We start from the raw sequence: 24,992 nt of genomic DNA, 5'->3' as shown, positions 1-24,992 counted from the left end.
ATAAAATAAAATAAAAAACTAAAACTAAAAAATAATAATACATATCCAGGCATAGGGGCACATTCTATAATTCCAGCAACTCTGGAGACTGAGGCAGGAGGATTGCAAGTTCTAGGCCAGACTGGGCAACTTAGCTAGGCCCTAAGCAACTGGGGATGTGGCTCAGAAGTTAAGTGACCCTGGCTTCAATCTCCAGTCCGCACACACATAATAATTGTAATAGTAATAGTAATAGCGACCTACTTTCTCTGCTGTGAAAATATTTTCCCAGAATTAGAATCCTGATTTTTCAGACAAAGAATCTTTTGCTGTAGAAATAGTAGATAGGTAACTGGGGTTGTGGCTTAGTGGTAAAGCACTTGCCTAACGTGTGAGGCACTGGGTTCGATTCTTAGCATCACATTTAAATAAATAAAATAAAGATCTTTCAACAGCTTAAAAAAAAAAGAAAGAAAGAAAAGAAATAGTAGATGGAATAATTTTCCATTCTCTCAAAATAGTTCTCCTTTGATGAGATATATGTTGGAGTACAAATGTTTGACCTATTCTAAGAATTTCACAAAAGGAGGATCAGAATTATGATTTGCATGATTGCTGGAGTGTTCACTTTTTGGTCAGATCACTTTCTTAAGATTTCCCAAGATTACTAATGCTTGATGAAAATCACTTTGTTTTTTCATTTTATTAATTAGGGAAATAACTACAAGTCTAACTGTCACTTTGGGAGATTTCTTCTCCCTCCTTGAACCTCTGTGATGCGGTTGCCCAGCAACAGCTCCTTTGATGTGCTAACATTCTACTGGCAGGACTGCTACTTACAGTGGACAATTCAGGTGCCTTCTGGGATTGACCTTGGATTTGGAATTTTCTCTTGTTCTTTATGTGGTAAAAATTTTTGCTTTCTATTAAATTTTACATAGCATACTTTATCTTATGAGTATGTAAAATAGAATAGTCATATACAAAACTAAAAATCCCAGAATAAACATGTCATATTGTTGTATTTTATTTTTACTTTAGATATCTCATACATTTTTATTGTATTTTCATGAAATTCATTTTAGGGAACAGTACTAATATCTATTAAATTAACTTTGTATTAAGGATTTTTTTTTCTCTTCTTGTTTTCTTTGGTTGTTCAGTTTATATTTTCTGTGGCTGTTGTGAGATGATAAGGACAAACCAGAAGTAGATCCTACTGTTAAATACCTTTTATTTAGCAGGAGAGATGAAAATTTGACATAGTACAATATCAAATGAGATAATAATGAAATGAATAGTCTGCGGGGCTAGAACAGAATACCCAGGCTGGGTAATTTATAAAGACTGGAAATTTATTTCTCATGATTCTAGATTCTGGAGGCTGGGAATTCCAAGATCAAAGCACTGGCATTCAGTATCTGGTAAAGTGGTAAAAGCCTTCTTCTTTTTTTTTTTTTTTTCTCAGCACCAGGGATTGAACCCAGGAGCATTTAACTACTGGGCCCCTTTTTTCTTTTTTCATTTTTAGGCAGGGTTTCCCTAAATTGCTCCATCTGGCCTCAAACTTAGTAATCCTTCTGCCTCAGCCTCCTGAATGACTGGGATTACAAGTGTGGGGTACCACGCTCAGCTTGGTGAAGGCCTTCTTATTTCATCCTTACATAGTAGTAGAAGAAAAGAGAGTGAACTCTCTCACTCAAGTTTTTTTCTTTTCTTCCTGTACCAGGAATTGAACAACCCATTGGCATTTACCAATGAGCCATATCCCCAGCTCTTTTTATTTTTAATTTTGAGACAGGATCTTACTAAGTAACTTGCTATCTTCCTGACTCAGCCTCCCAAGTCACCACCTGCACCCAGCTACCTCAAGACTTATTAAGAGTCCTGATGCCGTCCGGGAGGGCTCTGCCCTCTTGATTTATCACCTCCTAAAGGTCCTACCTCTTAATACTATCACACTGACAACCAAGTTTCAACATATTAATTTAGGGGATACATTCAGACCATAGCAAAGTTAAGAGAAAAGAGAGATCGCCTTTGCTTTGTAGAAATGAAGGAATGGTATTTGAACTGACACTGAAGAATTTTTATAAAAGTTCACCATCTGGGAATGGCCTGCACAATAGCTTGTTTTTTAGAGAATCTGAGTGAAAATCAATAAATAAAGTTGTTTTTAATAGAGCACAAGGGGCTAGGGAATAGCTCAGTGGTTGAGTGCTTGCCTAGCATGTACAAAGTCCTGGGTTTAGTCCTCAGCACTGCAAAAAGAAAAAAAAAAAAAATAAAGGCCAAGATTCATAAGATGGTAAGAAAATAAAATGAAAGTAAAAACTGAGAATATTAAGAAGAAATTTATTTTCAGTATCATGATATTTCCAGGATTAAGGAGGAATTTATTTTTCCTTCCATGAAAACTTTAGTTCTTTTGATTCTCTTCTTTGGCTTTTAGAAAAGAAACTGATATAGTAATGATCTTAGGTATCAAATAATGAGAATAGGGGAGAGATTAAAGTCTCACTAGACATATTTATGCTTTAATATTTGCTTTTGATAATATTAAATTTAAATTATTAGATTTTTAAAATATTTTTTTAATTGTAGTTGGACACAATACCTTTATTTTATTTACTTTTATGTGGTGCTGAGGATCGAACCCAGGGCCTTGCATGTGCTAGGCAAGTGCTCTACTGCTGAGCCACAACCCCAACCCTATTAGATGGATTTTAAAACAGACTTCAGGGTTAGTAAAGAAAACACAGGCCCTTATTGCATTGTGTTCCATGCTCCTCAAGTCACAGGGTCCTTGGGGCTAGGGGTGTGGTTCAGTGGTAGAACTCTTGCCAGGCTTTTCTGGTTTCCATCCCCAGTATCACACACCACACACACACACACACACACACACACACGTACACACTTGAGTGCGAATGCACACACACCTGCACACACAAGTCACATGATCCTGATTTTTTTTTCTTCCCTTGAAAATTCCTATCATTCTGAGACTGTCCAATTCTATGGGAGACAACACTCAGCAAAGGAAAAACATACCCCACACTTACATGAAGCCCCTTCAGGGCAGTTCCTAAACATCAGAATGCATTCCCTGATTTTGTTTTGTTTTATTTGTTTATTTATTTTGGTACTGGGAGTGGCTCTACTACTTTGATCCCAGGAGTGGCTCTACTACTGGGCTACATCCCTCTTTTTATTTTTTAAATTTTGAGATAGGGTCTCACTAAGTTGTTGAGGCTAGCTTCAAACTTTCTGTTCTGCCTCAGCCCCCCAAGTAGCTGGCAAGTACCACTACACCTGTCTATTTCCTGGTTTTGAAAAAGGAACCCCTATCCCGTTGCTTGATAAAACATAGAAGGTCAATTTTTAAAGTTTTCTCTATTCTTTAAGATTTTACTTTAGAAAAGAAAGATAATATATGGAATTGAACTGGGTAGAGAAAATAGATTTAAGGCAATGCTGAAATTCTTAGAGAATTTAATTTACAAAAATTACAATATGAGGTTACATTTTATTTTCCTCTGGGGTATAAAGAGCACTGTGAACTATCACATTCTATGTTATCAATTCATATTTGACTTTTATCTTTTAGTGGTATCTTGAGGGACATAATATTTCTACCAGATTAAAAATAAGGGAAAATTTACAAGTCAAATAACTAAAAACGTGATTAACAAACAACATTGGGGGTAAAATTCAGTAGTAAAGCGCTTACCTAGCATGCATAAGGCTCTGGGTTCAATCCCCATCACTAAAGAAAAAAAAGGGGAATGATATTATGAGTGTACATACCTACATTCACGTGCTACTTTCACCAGTTACAATCTAAACAGAGTTTGGTCCTGTCTCTAGAAACCAGGTCTTCCTTTTCTCTAAGCAATAGGTTCATTGGGCAGCTTCTTCTGAGGTCTAACTAAGCCCTGAGGATCTGAAGTAGAACCTTCTAGAAGACATTGCTTTTGATGCCCAACAGACCTCAGCATCTCTTCTTGAGTACTCTATGGAAACTTCCCTGGGAAGCATCTGGGGTCACCGTTAGTAGATCCGATTCATGCTGCTTGTATCTCCAGCATGTCAAGCCCTCTCCGATCTCTAAACCACTCACATCCAGGAAGGCTTCCTACTAGGCCCCATGAGGCTAAGTCACCACAAGTCAGGCAGCTATCAGCCTGGAAAAACCATCCAGTGGTGAGTTGTACTCTGGTGTTAATTTTTTTCCCCATTCTCATAAGGAAGTAAATCAATCTCTCCCACACAACTGAGAGCTTGAAGAAAGGGAAAGTCCATTCTGTTTGTCCATTTGCCTATGCTAGTGCCCTGACCCCTTTCTTTGCTAGTGAATGAATACAAGAAATGAGGTCAAATGATATCCCACTTCTTTTGATTTCTGGCTTGATTCTAGAACAAGGAGCAAGGAAATATTAGAATCTAATAAAACCTCAAACGGATTTTGGTTTTGACTGTTTTTGTAGTTCTGGTATTTCACTAATGCCCATTATCCCCAAAATAATATAAAAATAGACTGTAAATTGAGTTTGATCTAGTTCAATTATTTTGCAGATTAGGATACTGAACCCCAGAGAAAGGCCACAGTGATTAAGTGGCGGAACTAAGTAGTCTGACTCTCATTATCTTTTTAGTGCACCACATTTTTTTGTTTGTTTATTTGCTTTTTGTAGTACTGGGGATAGAACCCAAGGCCTTACCCATGCTAGGCAAGCATTGAACTATATCCTCAGACTTTTTAATATTTATTTATTTATTTACTTTCTGTTTTTTGCAGTACTGGGGATTGAACTTTAGAGTGCTCTACTACCAAGCCATATCCCCAACCCTTCTATTTTTTTATTTTAAGACAAGGTCTTGCTAAGTCATCTAGGCGAGGCTTGAACTTGCCATCCTCCTGCCTCAGCCTCCTGAGTTGCTGGGATTATTTTTTATTTTAAGATAGGGTCTCACTAAGACTGGCCTCAATTTGAGACCCTTCTGCCTCTGTCTCTAGTAGCTGTGATTACAGATGAGCACTACCAGGCCCGGAATCAATTACCTAGTAGTTCATGTTTCTATAAACTTTTTATTAGATGCACATTAAAATTTCCCCATTTTATTGATTCCTATGTTTTCAGAAATTGTGTCTGCACAATTTATAGATGTGCAGCATTTCCTCATGGCTCACATTACAAATTGTTTTAGAAAATGTGAAGTAGCTTTTTGGGTCAGCATGTTGTTGCTTGCTGTTTTCTTGGGACCTAATGTGTTTGTTAGGGTAGCACCTCAAAATGAATATTTTCAAGTTTGGTCTATTTAAAACTACTTACTTGAGTTAATATAAGCCAGAATATTGTGGGTTTTTATTCACAGGGTACATGTTTAGTAATTAATTGGCAATTTCTCTTTGTAGGCTTGTTTTGATCTACCTCCTGAGGTGATTTCTACCAGGAACCCAGTTACATGCAACAAAAGGGCAGCTGACCCAGTCCATCCTGACTTTGCTGGTTTGTTAGCGAAAAACAAGAATCTTTTAGCTGAGGTATAGAGATTATATAAACAAAAAAGAACACTAGAAAATTATATCTTCTGTAGAAGTAGGGAGAGTAAACATTCTGATAAAGAGCTCAAGGTATTATCTATCCCACTTTTGCTTTTTTTTGTGTGTGTGTGTGTTCTCAATATTGAATTCTTTCATTCCTGAGGAGTAATTTTAATTTAGACTCAAATCTGTCTTTTGACAGAGAATATCCACTGGAGATGACTGACAAATTTGGGATATTAGAACACAGCTTACAGATTACCATGCTTAAAATTTATGTAAAAATAATAATCAATTATATGTACTAAGTTGTTTGTTTGTTTGTTTTCCAGTGCTAGGGATTAAACCCAGGACCTTGACCAAGCTAGGCAAGTGCTCTACCACTGAGCTATACTGCCTACCTTAATTTTTTTTTTTTTGGTACTGTGATTGAACCCAGTGGTGTACTACTATTGAGCTATACCCTCTGCTCTCTTTATTTATTTATTTATTTATTTATTTATTTATTTATTTATTTTTGAGACGATGGCTTACTAAGTTGCCAACGCTGGCCTTCAACTCACAATCTTCCTGTCTCAGCTTCCCAAGTAGCTGGAATTATAGGTGTGCGCCACCATGCCTGGCTCCTAAATATTTTTAATGAAAAAAATGAGCTCCTATTTTCAGCATACCACCAAATGGCAAATATTCACTAGTTTAATTTAATACTTGATATATCTCATTGGCATCAATAGATTAAAAAACAAAAACAAAAACAGAAAACACATTTGTAGGAAATCCCTTGACTTTTACTCCCTCTGATGAAGACTAGAGAGCACCTGTAGAAATTCTTTAGTTGAGCCTAACTATTCTCAGGATTTGTTGCAAGAAATAGTTCCAAAGGTAGCCATGGTTGGAAGCTCAAAGGTCATTGTTAAGGGTACTATGATGTAGCCATTTATGTCTATGCTGCCTCTATGGTTACCTCTAGGCAAAATGCTGGGAATGCTTACATTTGAGGGGCAATGACCAGCCCTTTGAATAAGTAGCAATCTATGGTGGCTATTTCCTAGGCAGCCATAACAAAGTGTCATAGACTGAGTAGATTTAACAACAGTTTATTTTTTCACAGTTGTGAAGGCTAGAAGTCTGAGACAGAGGGCTAAAAATGTGACTTAGAAGTAGAGTGCTTGAAGCGCCTGGTATATGTGAAGACCTGGGTTTGACTCCCCAGAGTGGAACAACAGCACCCCACCCCCGTCACATCAAAAAAGTCTGAGACAAGGTGTCAGTTGGGTAGTTTTTTTGGTTGGCTTGTAGCTGGTGGTCTTCTCCCTGTCTTCATGTGGTTTTTCCTGTGTATCAGCCTATGTCCAAGTTTCCTCCTCTTATAAGGATACCCATCATATTGAATTAGGGCCTACCTTAATGATATCATTTTAACATAATTACTTAACATAATTACTCAAATTCAGGCACGTGCTGAGATATTAGGAATTAGGACTTCAACATACAAATATGGGGGCAGGGACTCAACTCAACATAGTCATTTATAGTGGATTCTTTGCTGCCCAGAACCATATAAAAGTTCTTTTCTATTATTTCCTCTATCAATGGCTTGATTGATTCCAGATTTAATTTAAGTAGATACAAGTATAGATATAGATATCTAGGTAAATATATATATATATATTTCCATTTTATCTACACAAGAGTGGTAGATAGAGCTTAGATTTAAACTGAGCTTATGTAGACATAGTATATCTTATGAAAGCTTTGATAGAGTCATAGATTTTTCTTTTCTTTCAGGAAAAATTATGTCAATCCCTTAAAACTATAGAGATCTTATTATAACAGTCTAACTTATTATTAATAATCTCAGAAATTTGAATTTTTGATAATTCATATTTGTATTAGATTAAGTTTTATGTCTATGCATAATTCATTTAAAAACTTTTAAACCATCAAGTATAGTGGCAAATACCTATAATCCCAGCAACTCAGGAAGCTGAGGCAGGAGGACCACAAGTTTGAAGCTAGCCACAGCAACTTAGGGAGACTCTGCCTCAAGATAAAATCAACAGATTTGGGGATATAGCTCAGTGATACAGCACTTGCCTAGCATATGCAAGACTCAAGTTCAATCCCCAGCACTAGGAAAAAAAAAAAAAAGCTACTTGTCATGTGTACATAAATCATTTCCTAATTACATATATGTCTTCATCTATTTAACAAGGTAAATATCTGAAAGGCTCTGTAAGATCTCATTTTGACATGGTTTTAGATAGTTCCCATTGGCATTGTCTAAATTTAATACAAATTAGTGTCAGCCAGGTATAGCAGCACATGCCTGTAATTGCAGCAATTTGTGAGAGTGGGGCAGGAGGTCGCAAATAAAGAAAAAAAGAAAAGAGAGAAAGAAAAGGGCTAGGAATGTAACTCAGAGGTAAAGCACTCTCAGGTTCAATCCCCACCCCCACCCCCAAAATTAGTGACTATTTTTGCATGGTTTCCTAGTGTTAAAGTCATTTTAAAAAAGAAAAGTTTAGTGATTTCAACAGAATACCTGAGCATCAGCATGAGTCATCTTTCCTTTTTCCAATAACCTATTATTTAATTCCACAGGAACACAACTGTCTTGATAGGGTGGTTCTCTTCTCACTGCATGCATTTAAAAATTTTTATTATAATTTATCTCTTTGTGGGACATACAAAAATAATTGTGTTTTTGCCGTTTAATGGAGAAACAGGTGCAAGAGAGCTATATTTGGCTAAAGCTGGATATAGAAGGAATAAATATTAACCTATTCAGTTGGTTATTGTGTTGTCTAGTTAAAGCAGTATGATACTGAGCTAAAACTCTTACATAGTGCTAGGTGGGCTGCCATGTTAAAAAATATGAGTTCAGAACAAAAAGTCATATGAACATGTAATAACAAATCTCACTAATATGTATAATTATAATGCACCAATAAAAAGGAAAATGTATAATGAATTATGGTGTTCTAAATTTAAGATAATTTAATGTGTCTTATTTGTAAGGGAATTGACTATATTATGCAGATATTTTTCTTGCCAGAGAATAATAATAAGGCTAATAGAACCTGGTAGATGAAGCCAGCTCTGGAGAGGGTAGATGAGAGTAATAAAATTTTTTCAGGTAAAGAAAATTATTACTCTTTCTAATTGAATTTTTTACTAAGATAATCATAAATATACTTGAAATTATTAAAAGCAATGGCAAGCCAGTCATGGTGGCACATACCTATAATCCCAGTGACTTGGGAAGTTGAGAATCACAAATTCAAGTGGGATCACAAGTTCAAGGCCAGCCTGGGCAACTTATCAAGACTAAAAATTTAAAGAAAAAGTAGGGGGCAGGGGCGGGGGGATGTGGCTCAATGATAGACTGTGGAGCAGTGAGGTCTTGGATTTGATTGCCAAGGTGTACCACAAAAGAAAAACAAAAAGTTACGTTGAGATCTCTGTACACTGTGTCCAATTTCCCTTTTTTTTTTTTTTTTTGGTATAGGGATTGAAACCAGGGGTGCTTAACCAGTGAGCCACATCCCCAGCCCTATTTTTTGTTTTATTTAGAGACAGAGTCTCATGAGTTGCTTAGGGCCTCACTAAATTGCTGAAGCTGGCTTTGAACTTGTGATCCTCCTGCCTCAGTCTCCCCAGCCGCTGGCATTACAGGTATGCACCAATACACCCAGCTTGTTTAATTTCTTTTAATGGTAAAATATTACAGAACTATAGTATAATGTAACTGCCTGAGCATTAACATTGATATAGTCTACCAATCTTATTCAGATTTCCCCAGTTCTGTTTGTACTCATTTGTATGTTTATATATTAAATGCTATAAGTCAGTCAAGATACTGAATAGTTCTGACATCACAAGAATCCTTCACATTGCCATTTTATATCTACACCCACTTCTTCTCACCCCCAACCCTTGGTAACCACCAATCTCTCCTTTATTTCTCTTTTATTTTATTAATTGTAGATGGACACAATACATTTATTTGTTTGTTTGTTTGTTTGTTTATATGTGATGCTGAGGATCAAACCCAGTGCCTTACACATGCTAGGAAAGCACTCCATCACTGAGCCACAACCCCAGCCCCTTTCTCTTTTATTTATAAAATGTTATTCAATTTAAAGTATATGAGATGATTTTATATAAGGGACTTGGGCATCTGCAGATTTTGGTTATGTGTAGGGAATCCTGGAATTGATCACCCACATATACACAAAGGACAACTGTACTTTAAATCACCTCTATATTACATATAATTCCAAACTGTAAGTGCTATGTAAATAGTTGTTATACTATGTTGTTGGAACAATGACCAAAAAGTCTGTGTATGTTCAGTGCTGGACTCATTGGCACATGCCTGTAATCTCAGTGACTGGGGAAGCAGAGCACAAGGATCACAAGTTTGAGGCCAGTCACAGAAATTTAGAGAGAACTTCAGTGTTATGGTTTACATATGATGTGTCCCCCAAAAGCTTATATGTGAGAAATGAAAGGTTTAGAGGTGGATGATTGGGTTATGAGAACCTTAAAGCAATCAGCGAATTAATCCCCTGATAGGGATTAACTGAGTGGTAATTGAAGGCAGGGTAGGATATGACTAGAGGGGGTAGGTCATGGGGGTGTGCCTTTGCAGTATATATTTTGTCTCTGGCAAGTGGAATCTCTCTCTACTTCTTGATGGCCATGTCCTGACTTGCTTTCCTCAGTCACATTATTCCATCATGATGTTCTGCCTCATCTCAGGTCCTGAGGAATGGAGATGGCTATCTATGGACTAAGACCTCTGAAACTATGAGCCCCCAAATAAACTTTTCCTCCTCTAATTGTTCTTATCCGGTCTTTTGGTCACAACAATGAAAAAGCTGACTCAAATGTGCAGCAACATAGCAAGATCTTATCTCAAAATAAAATAAATAAATAAATAAATAAAAAATAAAAGGCTGGGGTGGGGGCTGGGATTGTGGCTCAGTGGCAGAGCACTTGTCTTGCACATATGAGGCACTGGGTTCAATCCTCAGCACCACATAAAAATAAATAAATAAAGGTATTGTGTCCATCTACAACTAAAAATAGGTGGGGAGGCCTGGGGATGTAGCTCAGTGGTAAAGTGCCTCTGGGTTCAATCCCCTGTACAAATAAAAAAAAGTTTACACATGTTCAATATATAAACACAATAGTTTTTCAAACATTTTGATACATGGTTAAATTCATGCATGTGGAACCTGAGGATAATAGAACTGAACTGTATATTAAAACACTAAACATGGAGTTATCATATGACCTAGTAATCCTTCTCCCAAGTATACTCTCAAGAGCGGTGAGAAACATTCACAAAAAAACTTGTACATAAATATTCCTAGTAGCATTATTTGTAAAGTCAAAAAGTGAAAACTCGGGCTCGAGAGAGAGAGCTCAGTTGGTAGAGTATTTGCCTTGCATGCACAAGGACCTGGATTTTTTGATACAGGGGATTGAAACCAGGGCACTTTACCACTGAGCTACATCCCCAGCCCCTCTTTTTTAAAAACATTTTTTAGTTGTAGATGGACTCAATACCTTTATTTTATATATTTATTTTTATGTGGTGCTGAGGATCGAATCCAGTGCCTCAGCAACACACACACACAAAAGTGAAAATTCAACCTGGAACATGCCTGATATTCCAGCAACATAGAGGCTGAGGCAGGAGGATTGCAAATTCAAGGCCAGCCTGGGCTACTTAATGAGACCCTGTCTCAAAATAAAAAATAAAAAGGGCAGCAGCTGTAGCTCAGTGATAGAGTGCCCTTGGAATCAATCCCTAATATCTCTCTCTCTCTCTCTCTCTCTCTCTCATATACACCCGGAAACTCAAATGTCCCTCAACTGATAAGTGAATAAGCAAAATAAGGTTTATCCACACAGTAGAATATTGTTCAGCCATAAAAAGGAATTAAGTAGTGATATATACTACAATGTGGATGAACCTTGAGAACATTACCTAAGGGAAAGAAGAAAACATATACAATTCCATTCATATTAAATGTACAGAATAAACACATCTATGGTTTCCAGGGGAGTATGTAACTGCTATAGTGAGTATGGGGCTTCTTTGGGAGATATGAAAATGTTCTGGAATTAGATGATAGTAATGATTGCAAAAACTTGTGAAAATATGAAAAAGTACTGAATTGTATTTTTCCCCACATTTCTTTCTCCTCTCCTCCTCCTCCTCCTCTTCCTCCTCCTCGGCACTTGACCACTGAGTCACATCCGAAGCCCATTTTTTGTATTTTATTTAGAGACAGGGTTGCTTAGCACCTCACCTTTGCTGAGACTGGCTTTGAACTTGCGATCCTCCTATCTCAGCCTCCCAAGCCGCTGGGATTACAAGCTTGTGCCACTGCACCCGGTCCCACATTTCTTATTGGTGCATTATAATTGTACATACTGATGGGATTTGTTTTCACATATTTATACATGTACACAATACACAATATAACAATCTACTTTGGCCAATATCACTCCTAAGCACTTTCCCCATCCTTTCCCATGAATTGTAATTCTAAAAGGTGAATTTTATGTGAATTACATCTTAGTTTGTAATGGGAAAAAGTGAATCTACTATGATTGCACAATTCTGTGAATACAAAAAACTATCCAACTATATAAACTTTAAATTGGTGAATTAACTGGATGTGGTGGCATACACCTATAAACCCAGTTACTTGGGACACTGAGACAGGACAATCTCAAGTTCAAGGCAAGCCTGGACAACATAGCAAGACCACACCTCAAAAACATTCCTCCCCCCCAAAAAAAGAAGTGATGAATTATATCTCAATAAATTTGTCTTTAAATGTTATATAAATAGAATGTTACATATGTAATATCTGGAGATTGGCTTTTTCACTTAGGATAATTTCATAGAGATTTATCCAAATCATTCATTGCATGAAGCACTGACTTGGTTCTTTGCATTGTTGAGTAGTATTCCATTGTATGTATGTACCATAGTTTGTTGAATATTCACCCATTGACAGAAGTTTTAGCTTTCCCACACTAAGACAAAATATCTGAGAAAAACAACTCAGGAGGGAAGATTTAATTTGCCTTATAATTTCAGAGGTTTCAGTCCATGATGGGCTGGCTCCAAGGTAGAGACATGATGGCATAGGAAAGTTGCTGACCTCATGGCAGCTATGAAAGCAGAGCAAGAGGGAGAGGTGCAGGGGACAAGATATGCTCCCTGTTGTCACAGTCTGTCTGGGCACAAAGTAACGGAGCCGAGCCGCCACAAAGCCTTGTAGGTTCAAACAACAACTCTTTATTCCCGAACTCTCTCCGGCACTCTACATACACTTCCCAGGAATACCTCCCTCCACGGGGCTCCGCGCACCAATTCTCCGGAACCCTGCGAGAACTCAATGGGAACTCCAAAGTAGCGGGCGCCCCAGGCGGCAGGATCCACCCTAATCCCGGAGCCGCCCTATTCCCAGAGCAGGGTCACCTTTCAACCATTCCCTCTAGCAAAATGCCAGGAGTCATTCCGACTAAACTGTGGCTCTCAACACCCTGTGACCTACTTCCTCCAGTGAGGCCCCACTTCCTACCGTTTCCATCACCTCCCAATGATGCCATCAAATTATTATTCCATCAGTTAATCCATTGATGCAGTTAGAGCCTTAATGATCCATCCATTTCCCAAAAGCCCCAATTCCGAACATTCCTATATTGGGCACAAGCCTTCAACACATGAACCTTTGGGGAATATTGTAGATCTAAACCATAATAATAGATACCTGGGTTGTTTCCAATTTTTTTTTTGGCTATTACAAATGAAGCTGTTGTGAACATCAATGTGCATATTCTTGTAAGAACATAACTTCATTTCTCCAGGATAAATACCCAAGAGTGCAGTATCTGGGTCATATGGTAACTGCATTTTACTTTTATAAGAAAGTTGTCATACAGAGAGGCTGTACTATTTTACATGTCTACTAGCAATGTATGGGTGATCCAGTTTCCCTGTATTCTTACCAGCATGTGGTGTTGTAATTACTTTGTATTTTAGATATTCTGTGTGTTGTAATATTTCATTGTGGCTTTAATTTGCATATCCTAATGGATGATGATGTTGAACATATCTTTATGTGCTCATTTGCTATCTGTATATCCTTTCTGGTAAAGTTTCTGTTCAAATATTTTGCCTATTTTCTTTCTTTCTTTCTTTGCTAATAATTTCTCACTTTCTTTATATCAATTTTTAAATTTATTTTTAAAATTTATTTTAACTTTTTAATTTGTTCTAGTTAGTTATTTTGCCCATTTTCTAATTGGATTATTATGAGAGTTCAGAGAATTCTTTATATATTCTGAATTCAAGTCCTTCATTGACAGTTTTTATCAATAAGTCATATCTCAGTTTTCACAGTAGCCTAAAGTTAGCTAAGTCCTGAGTATATTTCTGGTTCATGATCTCTAAATCCAAATCTGACTCTTCATGTTTGGATTTTTTTTTTTTTACCTAAAAAGTAATGCATGAATGTTTTAAAATCTTAGAGTTTACAAATCAATGGTCGTGAAGAAAAGGTAAAAAAATTAGGAAATGGGAGTAACAATGAGAAGTACCAGGAAAACTACATGAATATAGGCTTCTTGAAGGTAGTAGCAGTTAGGGTGGACTTGAAGAACACAGAATGTTTCACAGAGGTTGAAGAGGGGGACTGTAAAAAGTGATTGGAGAGAATGGGTGGGCAAAATAACTTGCCATTTGAGTTTGTCCTCAATGGGCAGGGGGATCATCACAGGGTTTTCAGGAAGATCTGAAGTGACAACTGAGGGCAGAATTAGATATCCTTTGTGTTCTCTGTCCATTCTTTTCATACCACTATTACTGTATTTATTAAGGTAAAGTTTTATCTAAAAAATTATTGTCTTCAAATTGGTTTACCTGGCGACCTGGAAAAATCTTGAGAGCATTCTTAATCTTCTTTGGATCCTGAGCACCTGGCACATGCCTGGAAAACAGAAGGCAGTAAGGGCTTATTTGTCAATTAAATGAAAGGATGATTCTGAGAAGTGTTAGAGTGGCAGGGCTAGTACTGGCAGCCAAGCCAGGAAAACTGCCTGGATCCCAGTTGGCAGGATTCAGCCACCTGCCCACATGGGAAATAAGCAATGATAAAAAAGGAAAAGTTAATTTAATGCAGCTTGATGAAACTGGGGAGAAACAGCTAGATTGTTTCTTCAGTGGCTCTACAGAAGCAGTTACAATTTGTAGAAACAAAACCCAGGGGATATATATAAGCATACTTAGGTAGGCTATACAAGCTATAGAAAATGTCAGTCTTACCTTTCTTGGCACCCATCAAGGCTGGGAGAAGTTTCTCAGTTTCCCTTATCAGTATGAGGAAACTGAATGCAGAAAAGCATTTATCAGAAAGTTTCTTTTCATTTTAAAGAGGCTGTGTTTCATTTGCATTCCTTCTAAATAGTTTTACTTTAATGAAATAATTTTTTAAAGGACTTTAGACTGAAAAACTGATTTATGTTAAGATTTTGCCAGAAGGGCCTAAAAAAACCAATTTCATACTCTAAGTTAATTACCATTTTCATTTTCTCTAGGATAAGAAAGCTGTACTTAGCTTAGGAGAATTGCTTAGGGATAAAGACTATAAATCCTCTCTTTAAAATTTCTTTTTTTCTTTTTTGAAATGGGTCTTGCTGTGTTATCTAGACGGGCACACTCCTGGATCCAAGTGATCCTTTCACCTCAGCCTCCAGAGCAGCTGCGCCACCACAGCCATTCCCAGCTTGTAGGGAGTTTTAATAGGCATATGGTAGAGGAAATGGCACAGTATTTTTAAAAGATTGGTCAAGTGCTGGGAATGGAATTAAAAAGCACTCTTGCCGGGCATGTTGGCATGTACCTGTAGACCCAGCTGCTTGGGAGACTGGACAGGAGGCTGGGCTTAAGCTCAGATGTTTGAAGCCAATTTGGGCCACATAGTGAGACCCTGTCTCAAAAAAAAAAAAAAAGAAAGAAAGAAAAAAGAAAAGGAAAGAAAGCTCTTTCAGTGATGAAATCAGTGTAGGCCTGACTTTGGGGTAATTGGACTGACCAGAAAGTGTTTATTGAATTCCAGAGACTCTTCTTTTCTGGGAAGCTTCATCTACTTTTCAAACAGTAAGATATATTTTTAAAAAAATTTGTACATATTTTATGATTATTTAAACAGGAAAAAAAAAAAGAACCCTGCACCCACAATATAGGGTGTGTTATATCCAGCTTAGCACTGCTCAACAGCAGCAAAGCACTTTCTAGAAACACTTACCTAGATTTTATAAATATCGATTTAGGAAGTTTTACATATTACTTTCATGTATGATGTGTGTGCAAGTTAACTTTCCTTAAACTTTTTTTTTGGGAGGTGGGGGTAGCAGGAATTAAACTCAAGAGCACTGAACCACTGAGCCACATCCCCAGCCCTGTTTTGTATTTTATTTAGAGACAGAGTCTCACTGAGTTGCTTTGTACCTTGCTTTTGCTGAGGCTGGCTTTGTACTTGCGATCCTCCTGTCTCAACCTCCTGACACTGGGATTACAAGCATGCACCACCGTGCCCAGCTTCCTTATGTTTTAATGCTCTTTCGAGGATAACCCCTATAAATATCAACTACTGAAAATAAGTCATCATATTCATATTGTCTTATTTCAGTTTGCTATCTGGCCTCAATGAAACAAGTTAAGAAATAGTGTTCTTGGTTGTTTTTGGTAATCATGGATGCCTCTTTTTCTTTTCATAATAAAGAGTAACAAAAAATGTTCAAAGTTATTCAAAGGGTGGAAGTACTATTTATTTTTTATTCTTTTTAAATATGACAGTAGAATGTATTTGACGTACATACAAGGAGTAGAACTTCCCATTCTTGTGGTTGTACATGGTGTAGAGTTACACATTTCCTATATGAATATAGGAAAATAATGTCCAGTTCATTTTACTATCTTTCCTATTTCCATCCCCCTTCTGTTTTCCCCCAATTCACAGTACTATTTATTGAAGTAAGGAACATAAGAAGAATTATTAGAGCTGGGGGTGTAGCTCAGTGGTAGAGCTGTTCAATAAAAGGGAATTGAAAGCATTTCAAAATCAATCACTCCACATAAATATGGCCAAATATGAGTCTGATATATACCATAATCTCTTCTTATGGTCTTACCCTTTGCTGCACATTTGTTTCAATAGGATTCCATATTTTGGGTATGCATATCAAGAGATGACACCAAACAGAAGTTGGAATCATTATGGTTAACCTGAGTATGTTGGAAACGAAGGAGAGGTTGAACATTATTATACACAGGCCATGAATCAGAGTGAATGTTAGCTACACTATAAAACAGACAGCAAAGTTTGGGTGGAATAGTCACCAGCAATTTCCGAATAACCAATAGCTGATTGACAGGTAATATCTCTCATGTCCCAAACCCATATTTGCTGTATGGCTGCTATGATACTTGATTTTTTGGCTAAAATAGGATTCGTCAATTTGCAAGTAGTGAGCTGTACCACCACGCTATTTCAGAAATGCTTGTATGGGGCTGGGGATGTGGCTCAAGCGGTAGCGCGCTCGCCTGGCATGCGTGCAGCCCGGGTTCGATCCTCAGCACCACATACAAACAAAGATGTTGTGTCCGCCGAAAACTAAAAAATAAATATTAAAAAATTCTCTCTCTCTCTTTAAAAAAAAAAAAAAGAAATGCTTGTATACTTGGAGATAGAATTGTAGATATTCAATCAATGGAAGAATTTGAACAATTTGACCCAGGGAGACAAATTGTTCAATTGACCCAATCTTCTGTTGAAATGCCTCCAAGCAAGATAAAAAGAAACATAGTAGAAGACTGAAAAGAAGTCTTCAGAGAGGAAAAGAAAAAGGAGATAACCAATTTTGGGAAAATCAAGGAGGAAAAAGTTGTGAAGAGGGATAGATCAGTCTTGGTTTTACTGTAGAAAACAAAGCAGAAAATAATTTATTAAGTCGGGGAATTAGGTGTATAGCAAATGATTGGAAGATCAGTGTGTGGGAGTCAGGGCCAGCACTGAATGTATGAGTGAGCTCAAGACATCTGTAGACACTATCCTGTGGTTAGGAAGTTGCTGCTGTTGAGATTTATTTATATATTTATTTATTATACATGACAGAAGAATACAGTTCAATTCATAGTACACATATAGAGCATAATTTTTCATGTCTCTGGTTATACACAAATCATTCGTGTTTTCATACATGTACTTATTATAATGATGTCTGTGGTTGAGTCTTCATGGCACAGCCACGGTGGCCTCTCAACCTCTGCAAGGGCGGAATGTTCATTTTGGCCCCATCCTTGACCTGGCTCACCAAAAGAAATAATAATGGGAAAAACAGCCTCTTCCTATACTCTGTTTGTACCAAAGAGACAAAGTCCAGTTTGCATACAGCCTAATTCTCAAAGTGTAATTCCCCAGACCAGCCACATGAATAAAATCTGGGAACGCAGAAGAAAAACAAATTCTCTGTTCCCACATCAAAAATTTAAACTCTTGAGGTAGGCCTAGCCATCTGTTTTGCTTCTTTGTGTTATTTGTTTGTTTATTTGTCTTTAGGGGCATATGTTGGGGATAAACCCAGGGCTTCACGCATGCTAGGCAAGCACTACCCGTGAGCTACATCCCCAACCCTAGTAACCTTTTTTTTTTTTAAAAAAAACAAGCCCTCCAGGTGATCCTAATACATGCTAAATTTGAGAACCATTGGCCTAAAGAATCCCAGCCTACTTAAGGGAGACTGGAAAAATAACAGTTTTATTTTTAGTTCTGCAGTACCAGAGGATGACATGGGGGTAGGAATTGGTACCCAAAACCAGTGACCACATCCGGCAAAAGAGAATGGTCAGTGGTGTCAGAGGCCTCAATGATAGATGGAATATAATGGTACCTGAAGAGAAATGGTTAAATCTCTCAATTAGGAGATCACTGAAGAGTTTCTGGGGTGGGTCTTGCAGGATAACTGATGAAATGACATTAAGTCCAATTATGATGGACTAGGCCTGAACATAGAGAACTCTTATACTTGAGGTGGCTGTGCAACAGAGACAAGACATGGGTTTTCAGCTGGAGTTCAAATCTTCTGCTTCCCCCACGACCAGGTCTGTGCCCTGTACCATCCCGGCTCCATTTCTACAACTTTTTTCAGGATCTAATATGTACCAGACACTGTACTAGGCTCTATGTCATCTTTAATCCTTACAGCCACCTTGTAGGATGAGTAGGAAAATTTAGCTGAATTGCCTGTGGCCAAGTCTGTCTTGCTGCTCTGAGGTTTGAGGTCTGTCCCTATGCCTTCTGTTCTTGCTCTAGAAATTCTCTGGACTCACTGAGATGTGTTTTTATGAAAGATATAAGTTTTAAAAATACATGAAGGTATGTTTTTAGTGAGAATATAGAAGATTCAGTTCATTTTATTCATTTTGTTTTCATTTTACATGATTTTTTAGACATAGAGGACAAGTACCTTATATACATATACTGATGAAAAACTTAGTTTAAAATGCTTGGTTCTCATACAGACTTCACTATTAGAAAATATAGCTTGTGTGTGTGTTTGGGGGCTGGGGGAAGAAGTACCCCTGAGCTATATCTCCAGCACTTTTTAGGCAGAATCTCACTAAGTTGCCCAGGCTGGCCTTGAACTTATGATCCTCCTGCCTCAGCTGGAATTATAGGCATGTGCCGATATACTTGGTGAAAATATAGCATTTCTAAGTATTTTTTTTCCATAACAGCATTCTTGAGCTACTCTGGTTATGAAACTAATGATCTTTCACTATGTAAAAAAGACTAAATCTGGGGCTGAGGTTGTGGCTCAGCAGTAGAGCCCTTGCCCAGCATGTGCAAGGCCCTGGGTTCCATCCTCAGCACCACATATAAATAAATAAATAAATAAATAAAGGTATAAAAACATTAACAGTTAAAAGATCCCTGAATATTAGCAGTACCTCACTTTTCCTTTATCTGGTGAACATTCTCCACTTATCAGAAGAGATGGCCCCCATTCCTTACAGTTCTTTCTGGGCTCCTCCTCCTATTCCACACCCCCCCCACCCCCATCCCTGTCCCGATTGGTGGGTGTGGCTTCCCCACTCCCCAACAAGCCATTACTTTTGCTTCTTTCCACAACTTTATAATCTCTTCTTCCCTTTATCTGCCTTATGTATATATAGCCTATTTATACCTTGCTTTTCCTCCTGACTTCCTCTCCTCTTCTCCAATGAGCACACATAAGACCAGGAACCAAGCGTTATAAACAGGCACCTCTCCCGAAGATAGACTTGTGAACCCATTTCTTTTTACAACTCACTGGAGGCCTGGGGTTGTGGCTCTCAGCGGTAGAGCACTTGCCTAGCACGTGCCAGACGCTGGGTTGGATCCTCAGCACCACATAAAAATATATAAAGGTATTGTGCCCAATTATAACAACAACAAAAAAAAATCAAACAACTCATTGGAAAGCAAAACAAACATCTAGCTGGATGTGGTGGTGTGCATCTGTAATCCAATGATTCAGGAGGCTGAGGCAGGAGGATCACAAGTTCAGCAACTTAGTGATACCCTGTTTCAAAATAAAATGTAAAAAGGACTGGGGTATAGTTCATTGGGAGAGAGCCCCTGGGTTTAATCTCCTGTACTGCAAAAAAGAAAAAAAAAAAGGAAAGAAAATACATTTTTAACATTGGAATATATGGTTAGGAGTTGATTGAAAGGCTTCCTTTTAGAGTTGGGGATATAGCTCAGTGTAGGGTAACTGGCATGTGTGAGGCCCTGAGTTTGATTCCCAGCACTAAAAAAATAATAAAATTTAAAAAATTTTAAAAACCTCATTTTTTAATATAATGTGTAACTTAAATACTTGTAATTACTTAACATTATGAATGTTTAAAAACCAAATTATAAATGATTTTAATTAGTATTTACTTTCTCATTAGCTAAGAAATCTTCAAAGCAAACTTCTCATAAAGGAAAGTATGTTGCAAGAGATGAAGAGTGAGTTAGAAAGTTATAAAGAAAATAACACCCAACAGTCATTCCAGATAATGTCCCTGAGAGATGATATCCAGGACCTACAGGAACTCATTGCTTCTCTAACCAGAATTAAGTCTTTGAAAAACACCAACATTGAAAGTCTTGAAAGAGGCAACTGGGAACTAACTGAACGAGTTACAGCACTAGAAAACCTTCTAAAGTAAGGAATTTTCTGGTTTGTTTTAAAACAAGTCTTTTGCCATTTGTTTGCACATAGTATGTGAACATTATACTCCTGATTAGTCACAGAATTTAAATCTAGTAGAATTTCACCTAATACTGAATCAACATTATAATAGTTAAAAAAAAAAAACCTTTTTGCTGATATGTCACATACTATAAGAATCATGCCTTTAAAGTATATAGAATGCAGTAGTTGCACAATCATCACCACTAATTTCAAAATATTTTCATCACCTTCAAATTACCAGCCACTTACCAGTTACCCCCCATTCTACTCTCCCCCAGGCCCTGAAAACCACTAATCTTTCTGTCTTATGGATTTGCCTTTTCTGGATATTTCATATGATGCAATTATAATGTATGAGGCCTGTGTCTGACATCTTTCATGTGCCAAAATGTTTCAAGGTTCATAGTTCAGTGTAGGGTAACATTAATCAGTTCTTCATTCCTTTTTATAGCTGAATAATATTCTATTATATGTATATACCACATTTGGTTTATTTATTTATGTAGGGGTCATTTGAAGCAAAAAAGTTTTTAATGAAGTTTAAAATTTTCTAGTCACTTATTTCTTTGGTGTTATATGTAAGAAATCATTGATTAATCCAGGGTCACATTTACATCTATCTTCCCCCCACCGCCCCACCTTTGGAACTGGGGATTGAATTCAGTGATGCTTAACCACTAAGCAACATCCCTGGCATTTTTTTCCCCTAATTTTGAGACAGGATCTCCCTCAGTTGCTTAGGGCATCCCTAAATTGCTAAGGCTGGCTTTGAACTTGTGATCCTCCTGCCTCAACTTCCTGAGTCACTTGAATTACAGGTATGTTCCAACCTGCCTGGCTTGGCTAAGTTTTTGACTGGTATGGGAGGTGGCATCCAAATTCATTCTTTTCCCTATAGATATTCAGTTGTTCCCAGCACCATTTGTTGAATGTGGTGCTGAGGATCGAACCCGGGCCACACGCATGACAGGCGAGCGCGCTACCACTTGAACCACATCCCCAGCATGTTGAAAAGATTATTTTTTCCTCCATTGAATTGTCTTGGCATCTTGAATTTTGGTAATTCTCTTGCCAAAAATCAATTGACCATAAACATATGGATTTATTTATGGATACTCAACTCTGTTCCCTAGGTCTATACATCAATCCTATGCCAGTACTACACTGTTAATTACTGTAGCTTTATAGTAAGTACATTTAAAGATCATTTCAGCTTGTCAATTACCCCCCAAAAACGTAACTTGAATTTTGACAAAGATTATGTTGAATATATATATATATATTTTTTTTATTTGTTCTTTTTAGATATACATGACAGTATATTTTGACATATTGTATATATATACATATATACATACATATATACATATGTATGTATGTGTATATATATATATTAATATATTGATATTGTCTTCATTCCATGCACATGGGGTGTACTTCCATTTATTTGGGTCTTCTTTAATTTATTTTAATAATTTCTTTTGGCACTGGGGATTGAACTCAGGTTTGCTTTACCTCTGAGCTACATCCCCAACCTCTTTTATTTTTTATTTTGAGACACAGGGTCTTGCTAAGTGGTAAGGGTCTTGTTAAATTGCTGAGGCTGGCCGCAAACTTAATCCTCCTGCTTCAGCTTCCCAAGTAGCATGTGCCACTGCTCTTACCTTCTTTATTTGTTTTAGTGACATATTATAGTTTTCAGTTTACATGTTTTTTGCTAAACTTATTCCTAAGTATTTTTCTTATTTATGAATTATAAACGAAACTGTTCCCTTAATTTCATTTTTAGATTGATCATTTTTAGGGATTAGAAGTACAATTGATTTTTGTTGTTGTTGTTGTTGTTGTTGCTGGGGATAGAACCCAAGGCCTTGCACATTCGAGGCAAGCACTCTACCAACTGAGCTATCTCTCCAGCCCAACAATTTATTTTTTTTATGTCAATCTTCTGTCCTGAACCTTGTTTAACTTGTTTATTAGCTCTAATAGGTGTGTGTGTGTGTGTGTGTGTGTGTGTGAATTAAGATTTTCTCTATACAAAACTTTGTTATCTGTGAGATGGTTTTACTTTTTCCTTTCCCTTTGGTGTTTTTTTTTTCCTTGCCTAATTGCTTTGCCTTCCACTATTCAATACAATGTTGAATAAAAGTGGCAAGAAGTCAGCATCCTTGACTTGTTCCTGAAAGCCCAGAAGAAGGCTTTCAGTCTTTCACCAGTAATATGATGTTAGCTATGGGATTTTATAGATGCCCTAAAGTTGAGGATGTCCCTTGGATTCCTAGTTTGTTGAGTAGTTTTATCATGAAAGTGTGTTGGATTTTGTAAAATGCTTTTTTTCCGGCACCTTTTGGGATCATCATGTAGTTTTGTCCTTCATACAACTTGTTACTCGTAGACCTATGGTTACTTAGTAGGTTTATAGAGAAAGAAGGCATTTGATCATGTGTCCTTGGCTGACGGGCAGAGAAAAACATTAATTTTCAGTCCTATTATATGAATATTATTTTAAAAAGTCACACAATGATGAAAAGATGTTCTGTTCAGATATGAATACTAGTGTAGCCTGTTATTATTCAGGTTGTACTAGGCTCTATTAGCTCACCTGATAGGTTGAAGTTTCTTCTGTGTCTTGTATTTTCCAAATCACTTTTTAAAAGAAAACAGGAATGGGGGTATGTAACTCAGTGGTGGAGCACTTGCTTAGCCTGTGTGAGGACCTGTGTTCAATCCCTAGCACAAAAATAAATAAATAAATAAAGGAAAAGGAAGAAGAGGAGGAGGAAGAGTGGAGGAGGAGAAGAGAATTAAAAATGTACAGGGAACTAAAATTGATAGGAAAACAAACCTTTACTTAAAGGCCTGTAAAAAGGAGAACGAGACTTCCACTTTTCTTCTGCTTATGTAAAGTGTCTAGAAAAAGAGGACTGACAAACTTTAAGTGAAAGACTGATTAAAAGCAATTCATCATTAGGTATCTACATGAAGTTGCCTGTAGGTTGATCCAACAGCTGACTAGCCATGGCAAGCTATTCAACACAACTTTGAATATTGCTATAGAATGTTATGGATTGGATATAGGTGTCCCCCCAAATCTTCTGTGTTAATGCAAAAATGCTCAGAGGAGAAATGATTGGGCTGTGAAAGCTGTTACCTAATCTGTCTATCCTAGTTTGAATAGACTGGGTGGTAACTGTAGGCAGGTGGGTGTGGCTAGAGGAAGGTGGGTCACTGAGGGGGTTCCCTGGAAAGGTGTATCTTTCCTGCAGCCCCTCCCTCCTTTCTCTCTCTCCCTCTGCTTCCCGGCCAGCCATGAGAGGAGCAGCTTTCCTCTACCACACCCTTCCACCATGATGTGCTGCCTCACCTTGGTCCCAGAGTAAAGGAGTCAGCTATCTTCGGAAAGAGACCTTGAAACTGTGAGCCCCATAGAAAGTTTTCCTCCTCTAAGTTGATCTTCTCAGTTATTTTGGTCATACAACAAAAAGCTGACTAACACACAGAGCGAGTCACTATTGACTTGTTTTTTATTATCCTTAGTGCTAAAGAAAAACATGACTGTATCTACTATTATGGTTAATTCTGTGTCAACTTGACTGGGCTATGAGGTGCCCAGTATTTGGCCAAACATTATTCTAGGTGTTTCTATGAGAGTATTTTTGGATGAGATTAACATTTAAATCGGTAGAACAAATAAAGCAGATTGTTCTTCTCATGGGTGGATCTCATCTGGCTGGCGAAAGGCCCAAATGGAGAATTTTTGCTGCTTGATGGCCTTTGAACTGGGACATCAGCTTTATTTCTGCCTTTGAACCTTAACTGAACCATTAACTCTTCCTGGCTTCAAGCCTGTGGGCCTTTGGACTGGAACTCCACCATCTGTTCCCCTGGCCTAAAGCCTTCAACATGGACTAGAACTATGCTGTTGTTTTTCCTGAGTCTCCAGCTTGCTGACTCACCTTGCAGCAGATCTTGGAAGTTGCCAGTCTCCACAACTGCATGAACCAATCTTCATAATAACTCCCTTTATATTCATTTATAAATCCTGTTTCTCAAGAAAACCCTGATTAACATACATACTATTTTTTAAAGGGATTTCATTATTTTATTAGTGTCTGGGGGACTGGAGGAATGGAAACAGTTCCCATGGAAT

General features: G+C 37.5%; 1 protein-coding gene across 1 annotated transcript in view; it reads left to right on the top strand.

Moving 5' to 3' along the window:
• Positions 1 to 24,992, top strand: part of LOC107143387 (coiled-coil domain-containing protein 170-like) — a 47,014-nt gene that overhangs the window by 3,992 nt on the left and 18,030 nt on the right. The window contains exons 3-6 of the mRNA XM_048798488.1: positions 693 to 885; positions 3,872 to 4,182; positions 5,396 to 5,524; positions 20,556 to 20,812. Of these exons, the coding sequence (XP_048654445.1) occupies positions 4,066 to 4,182; positions 5,396 to 5,524; positions 20,556 to 20,812 (503 nt within the window). The 5' untranslated portion in view covers positions 693 to 885; positions 3,872 to 4,065. The remainder of the gene's footprint in view (positions 1 to 692; positions 886 to 3,871; positions 4,183 to 5,395; positions 5,525 to 20,555; positions 20,813 to 24,992) is intronic.

The sequence above is a fragment of the Marmota marmota genome, unplaced genomic scaffold, assembly GCF_001458135.2.
Source record: "Marmota marmota marmota unplaced genomic scaffold, marMar, whole genome shotgun sequence".
NCBI classification, from domain to species: Eukaryota; Metazoa; Chordata; class Mammalia; order Rodentia; family Sciuridae; genus Marmota; species Marmota marmota.
The sequence above is the reverse complement of the archived record's forward strand: the minus strand, read 5'-3'. Positions and strand labels throughout refer to the sequence as shown.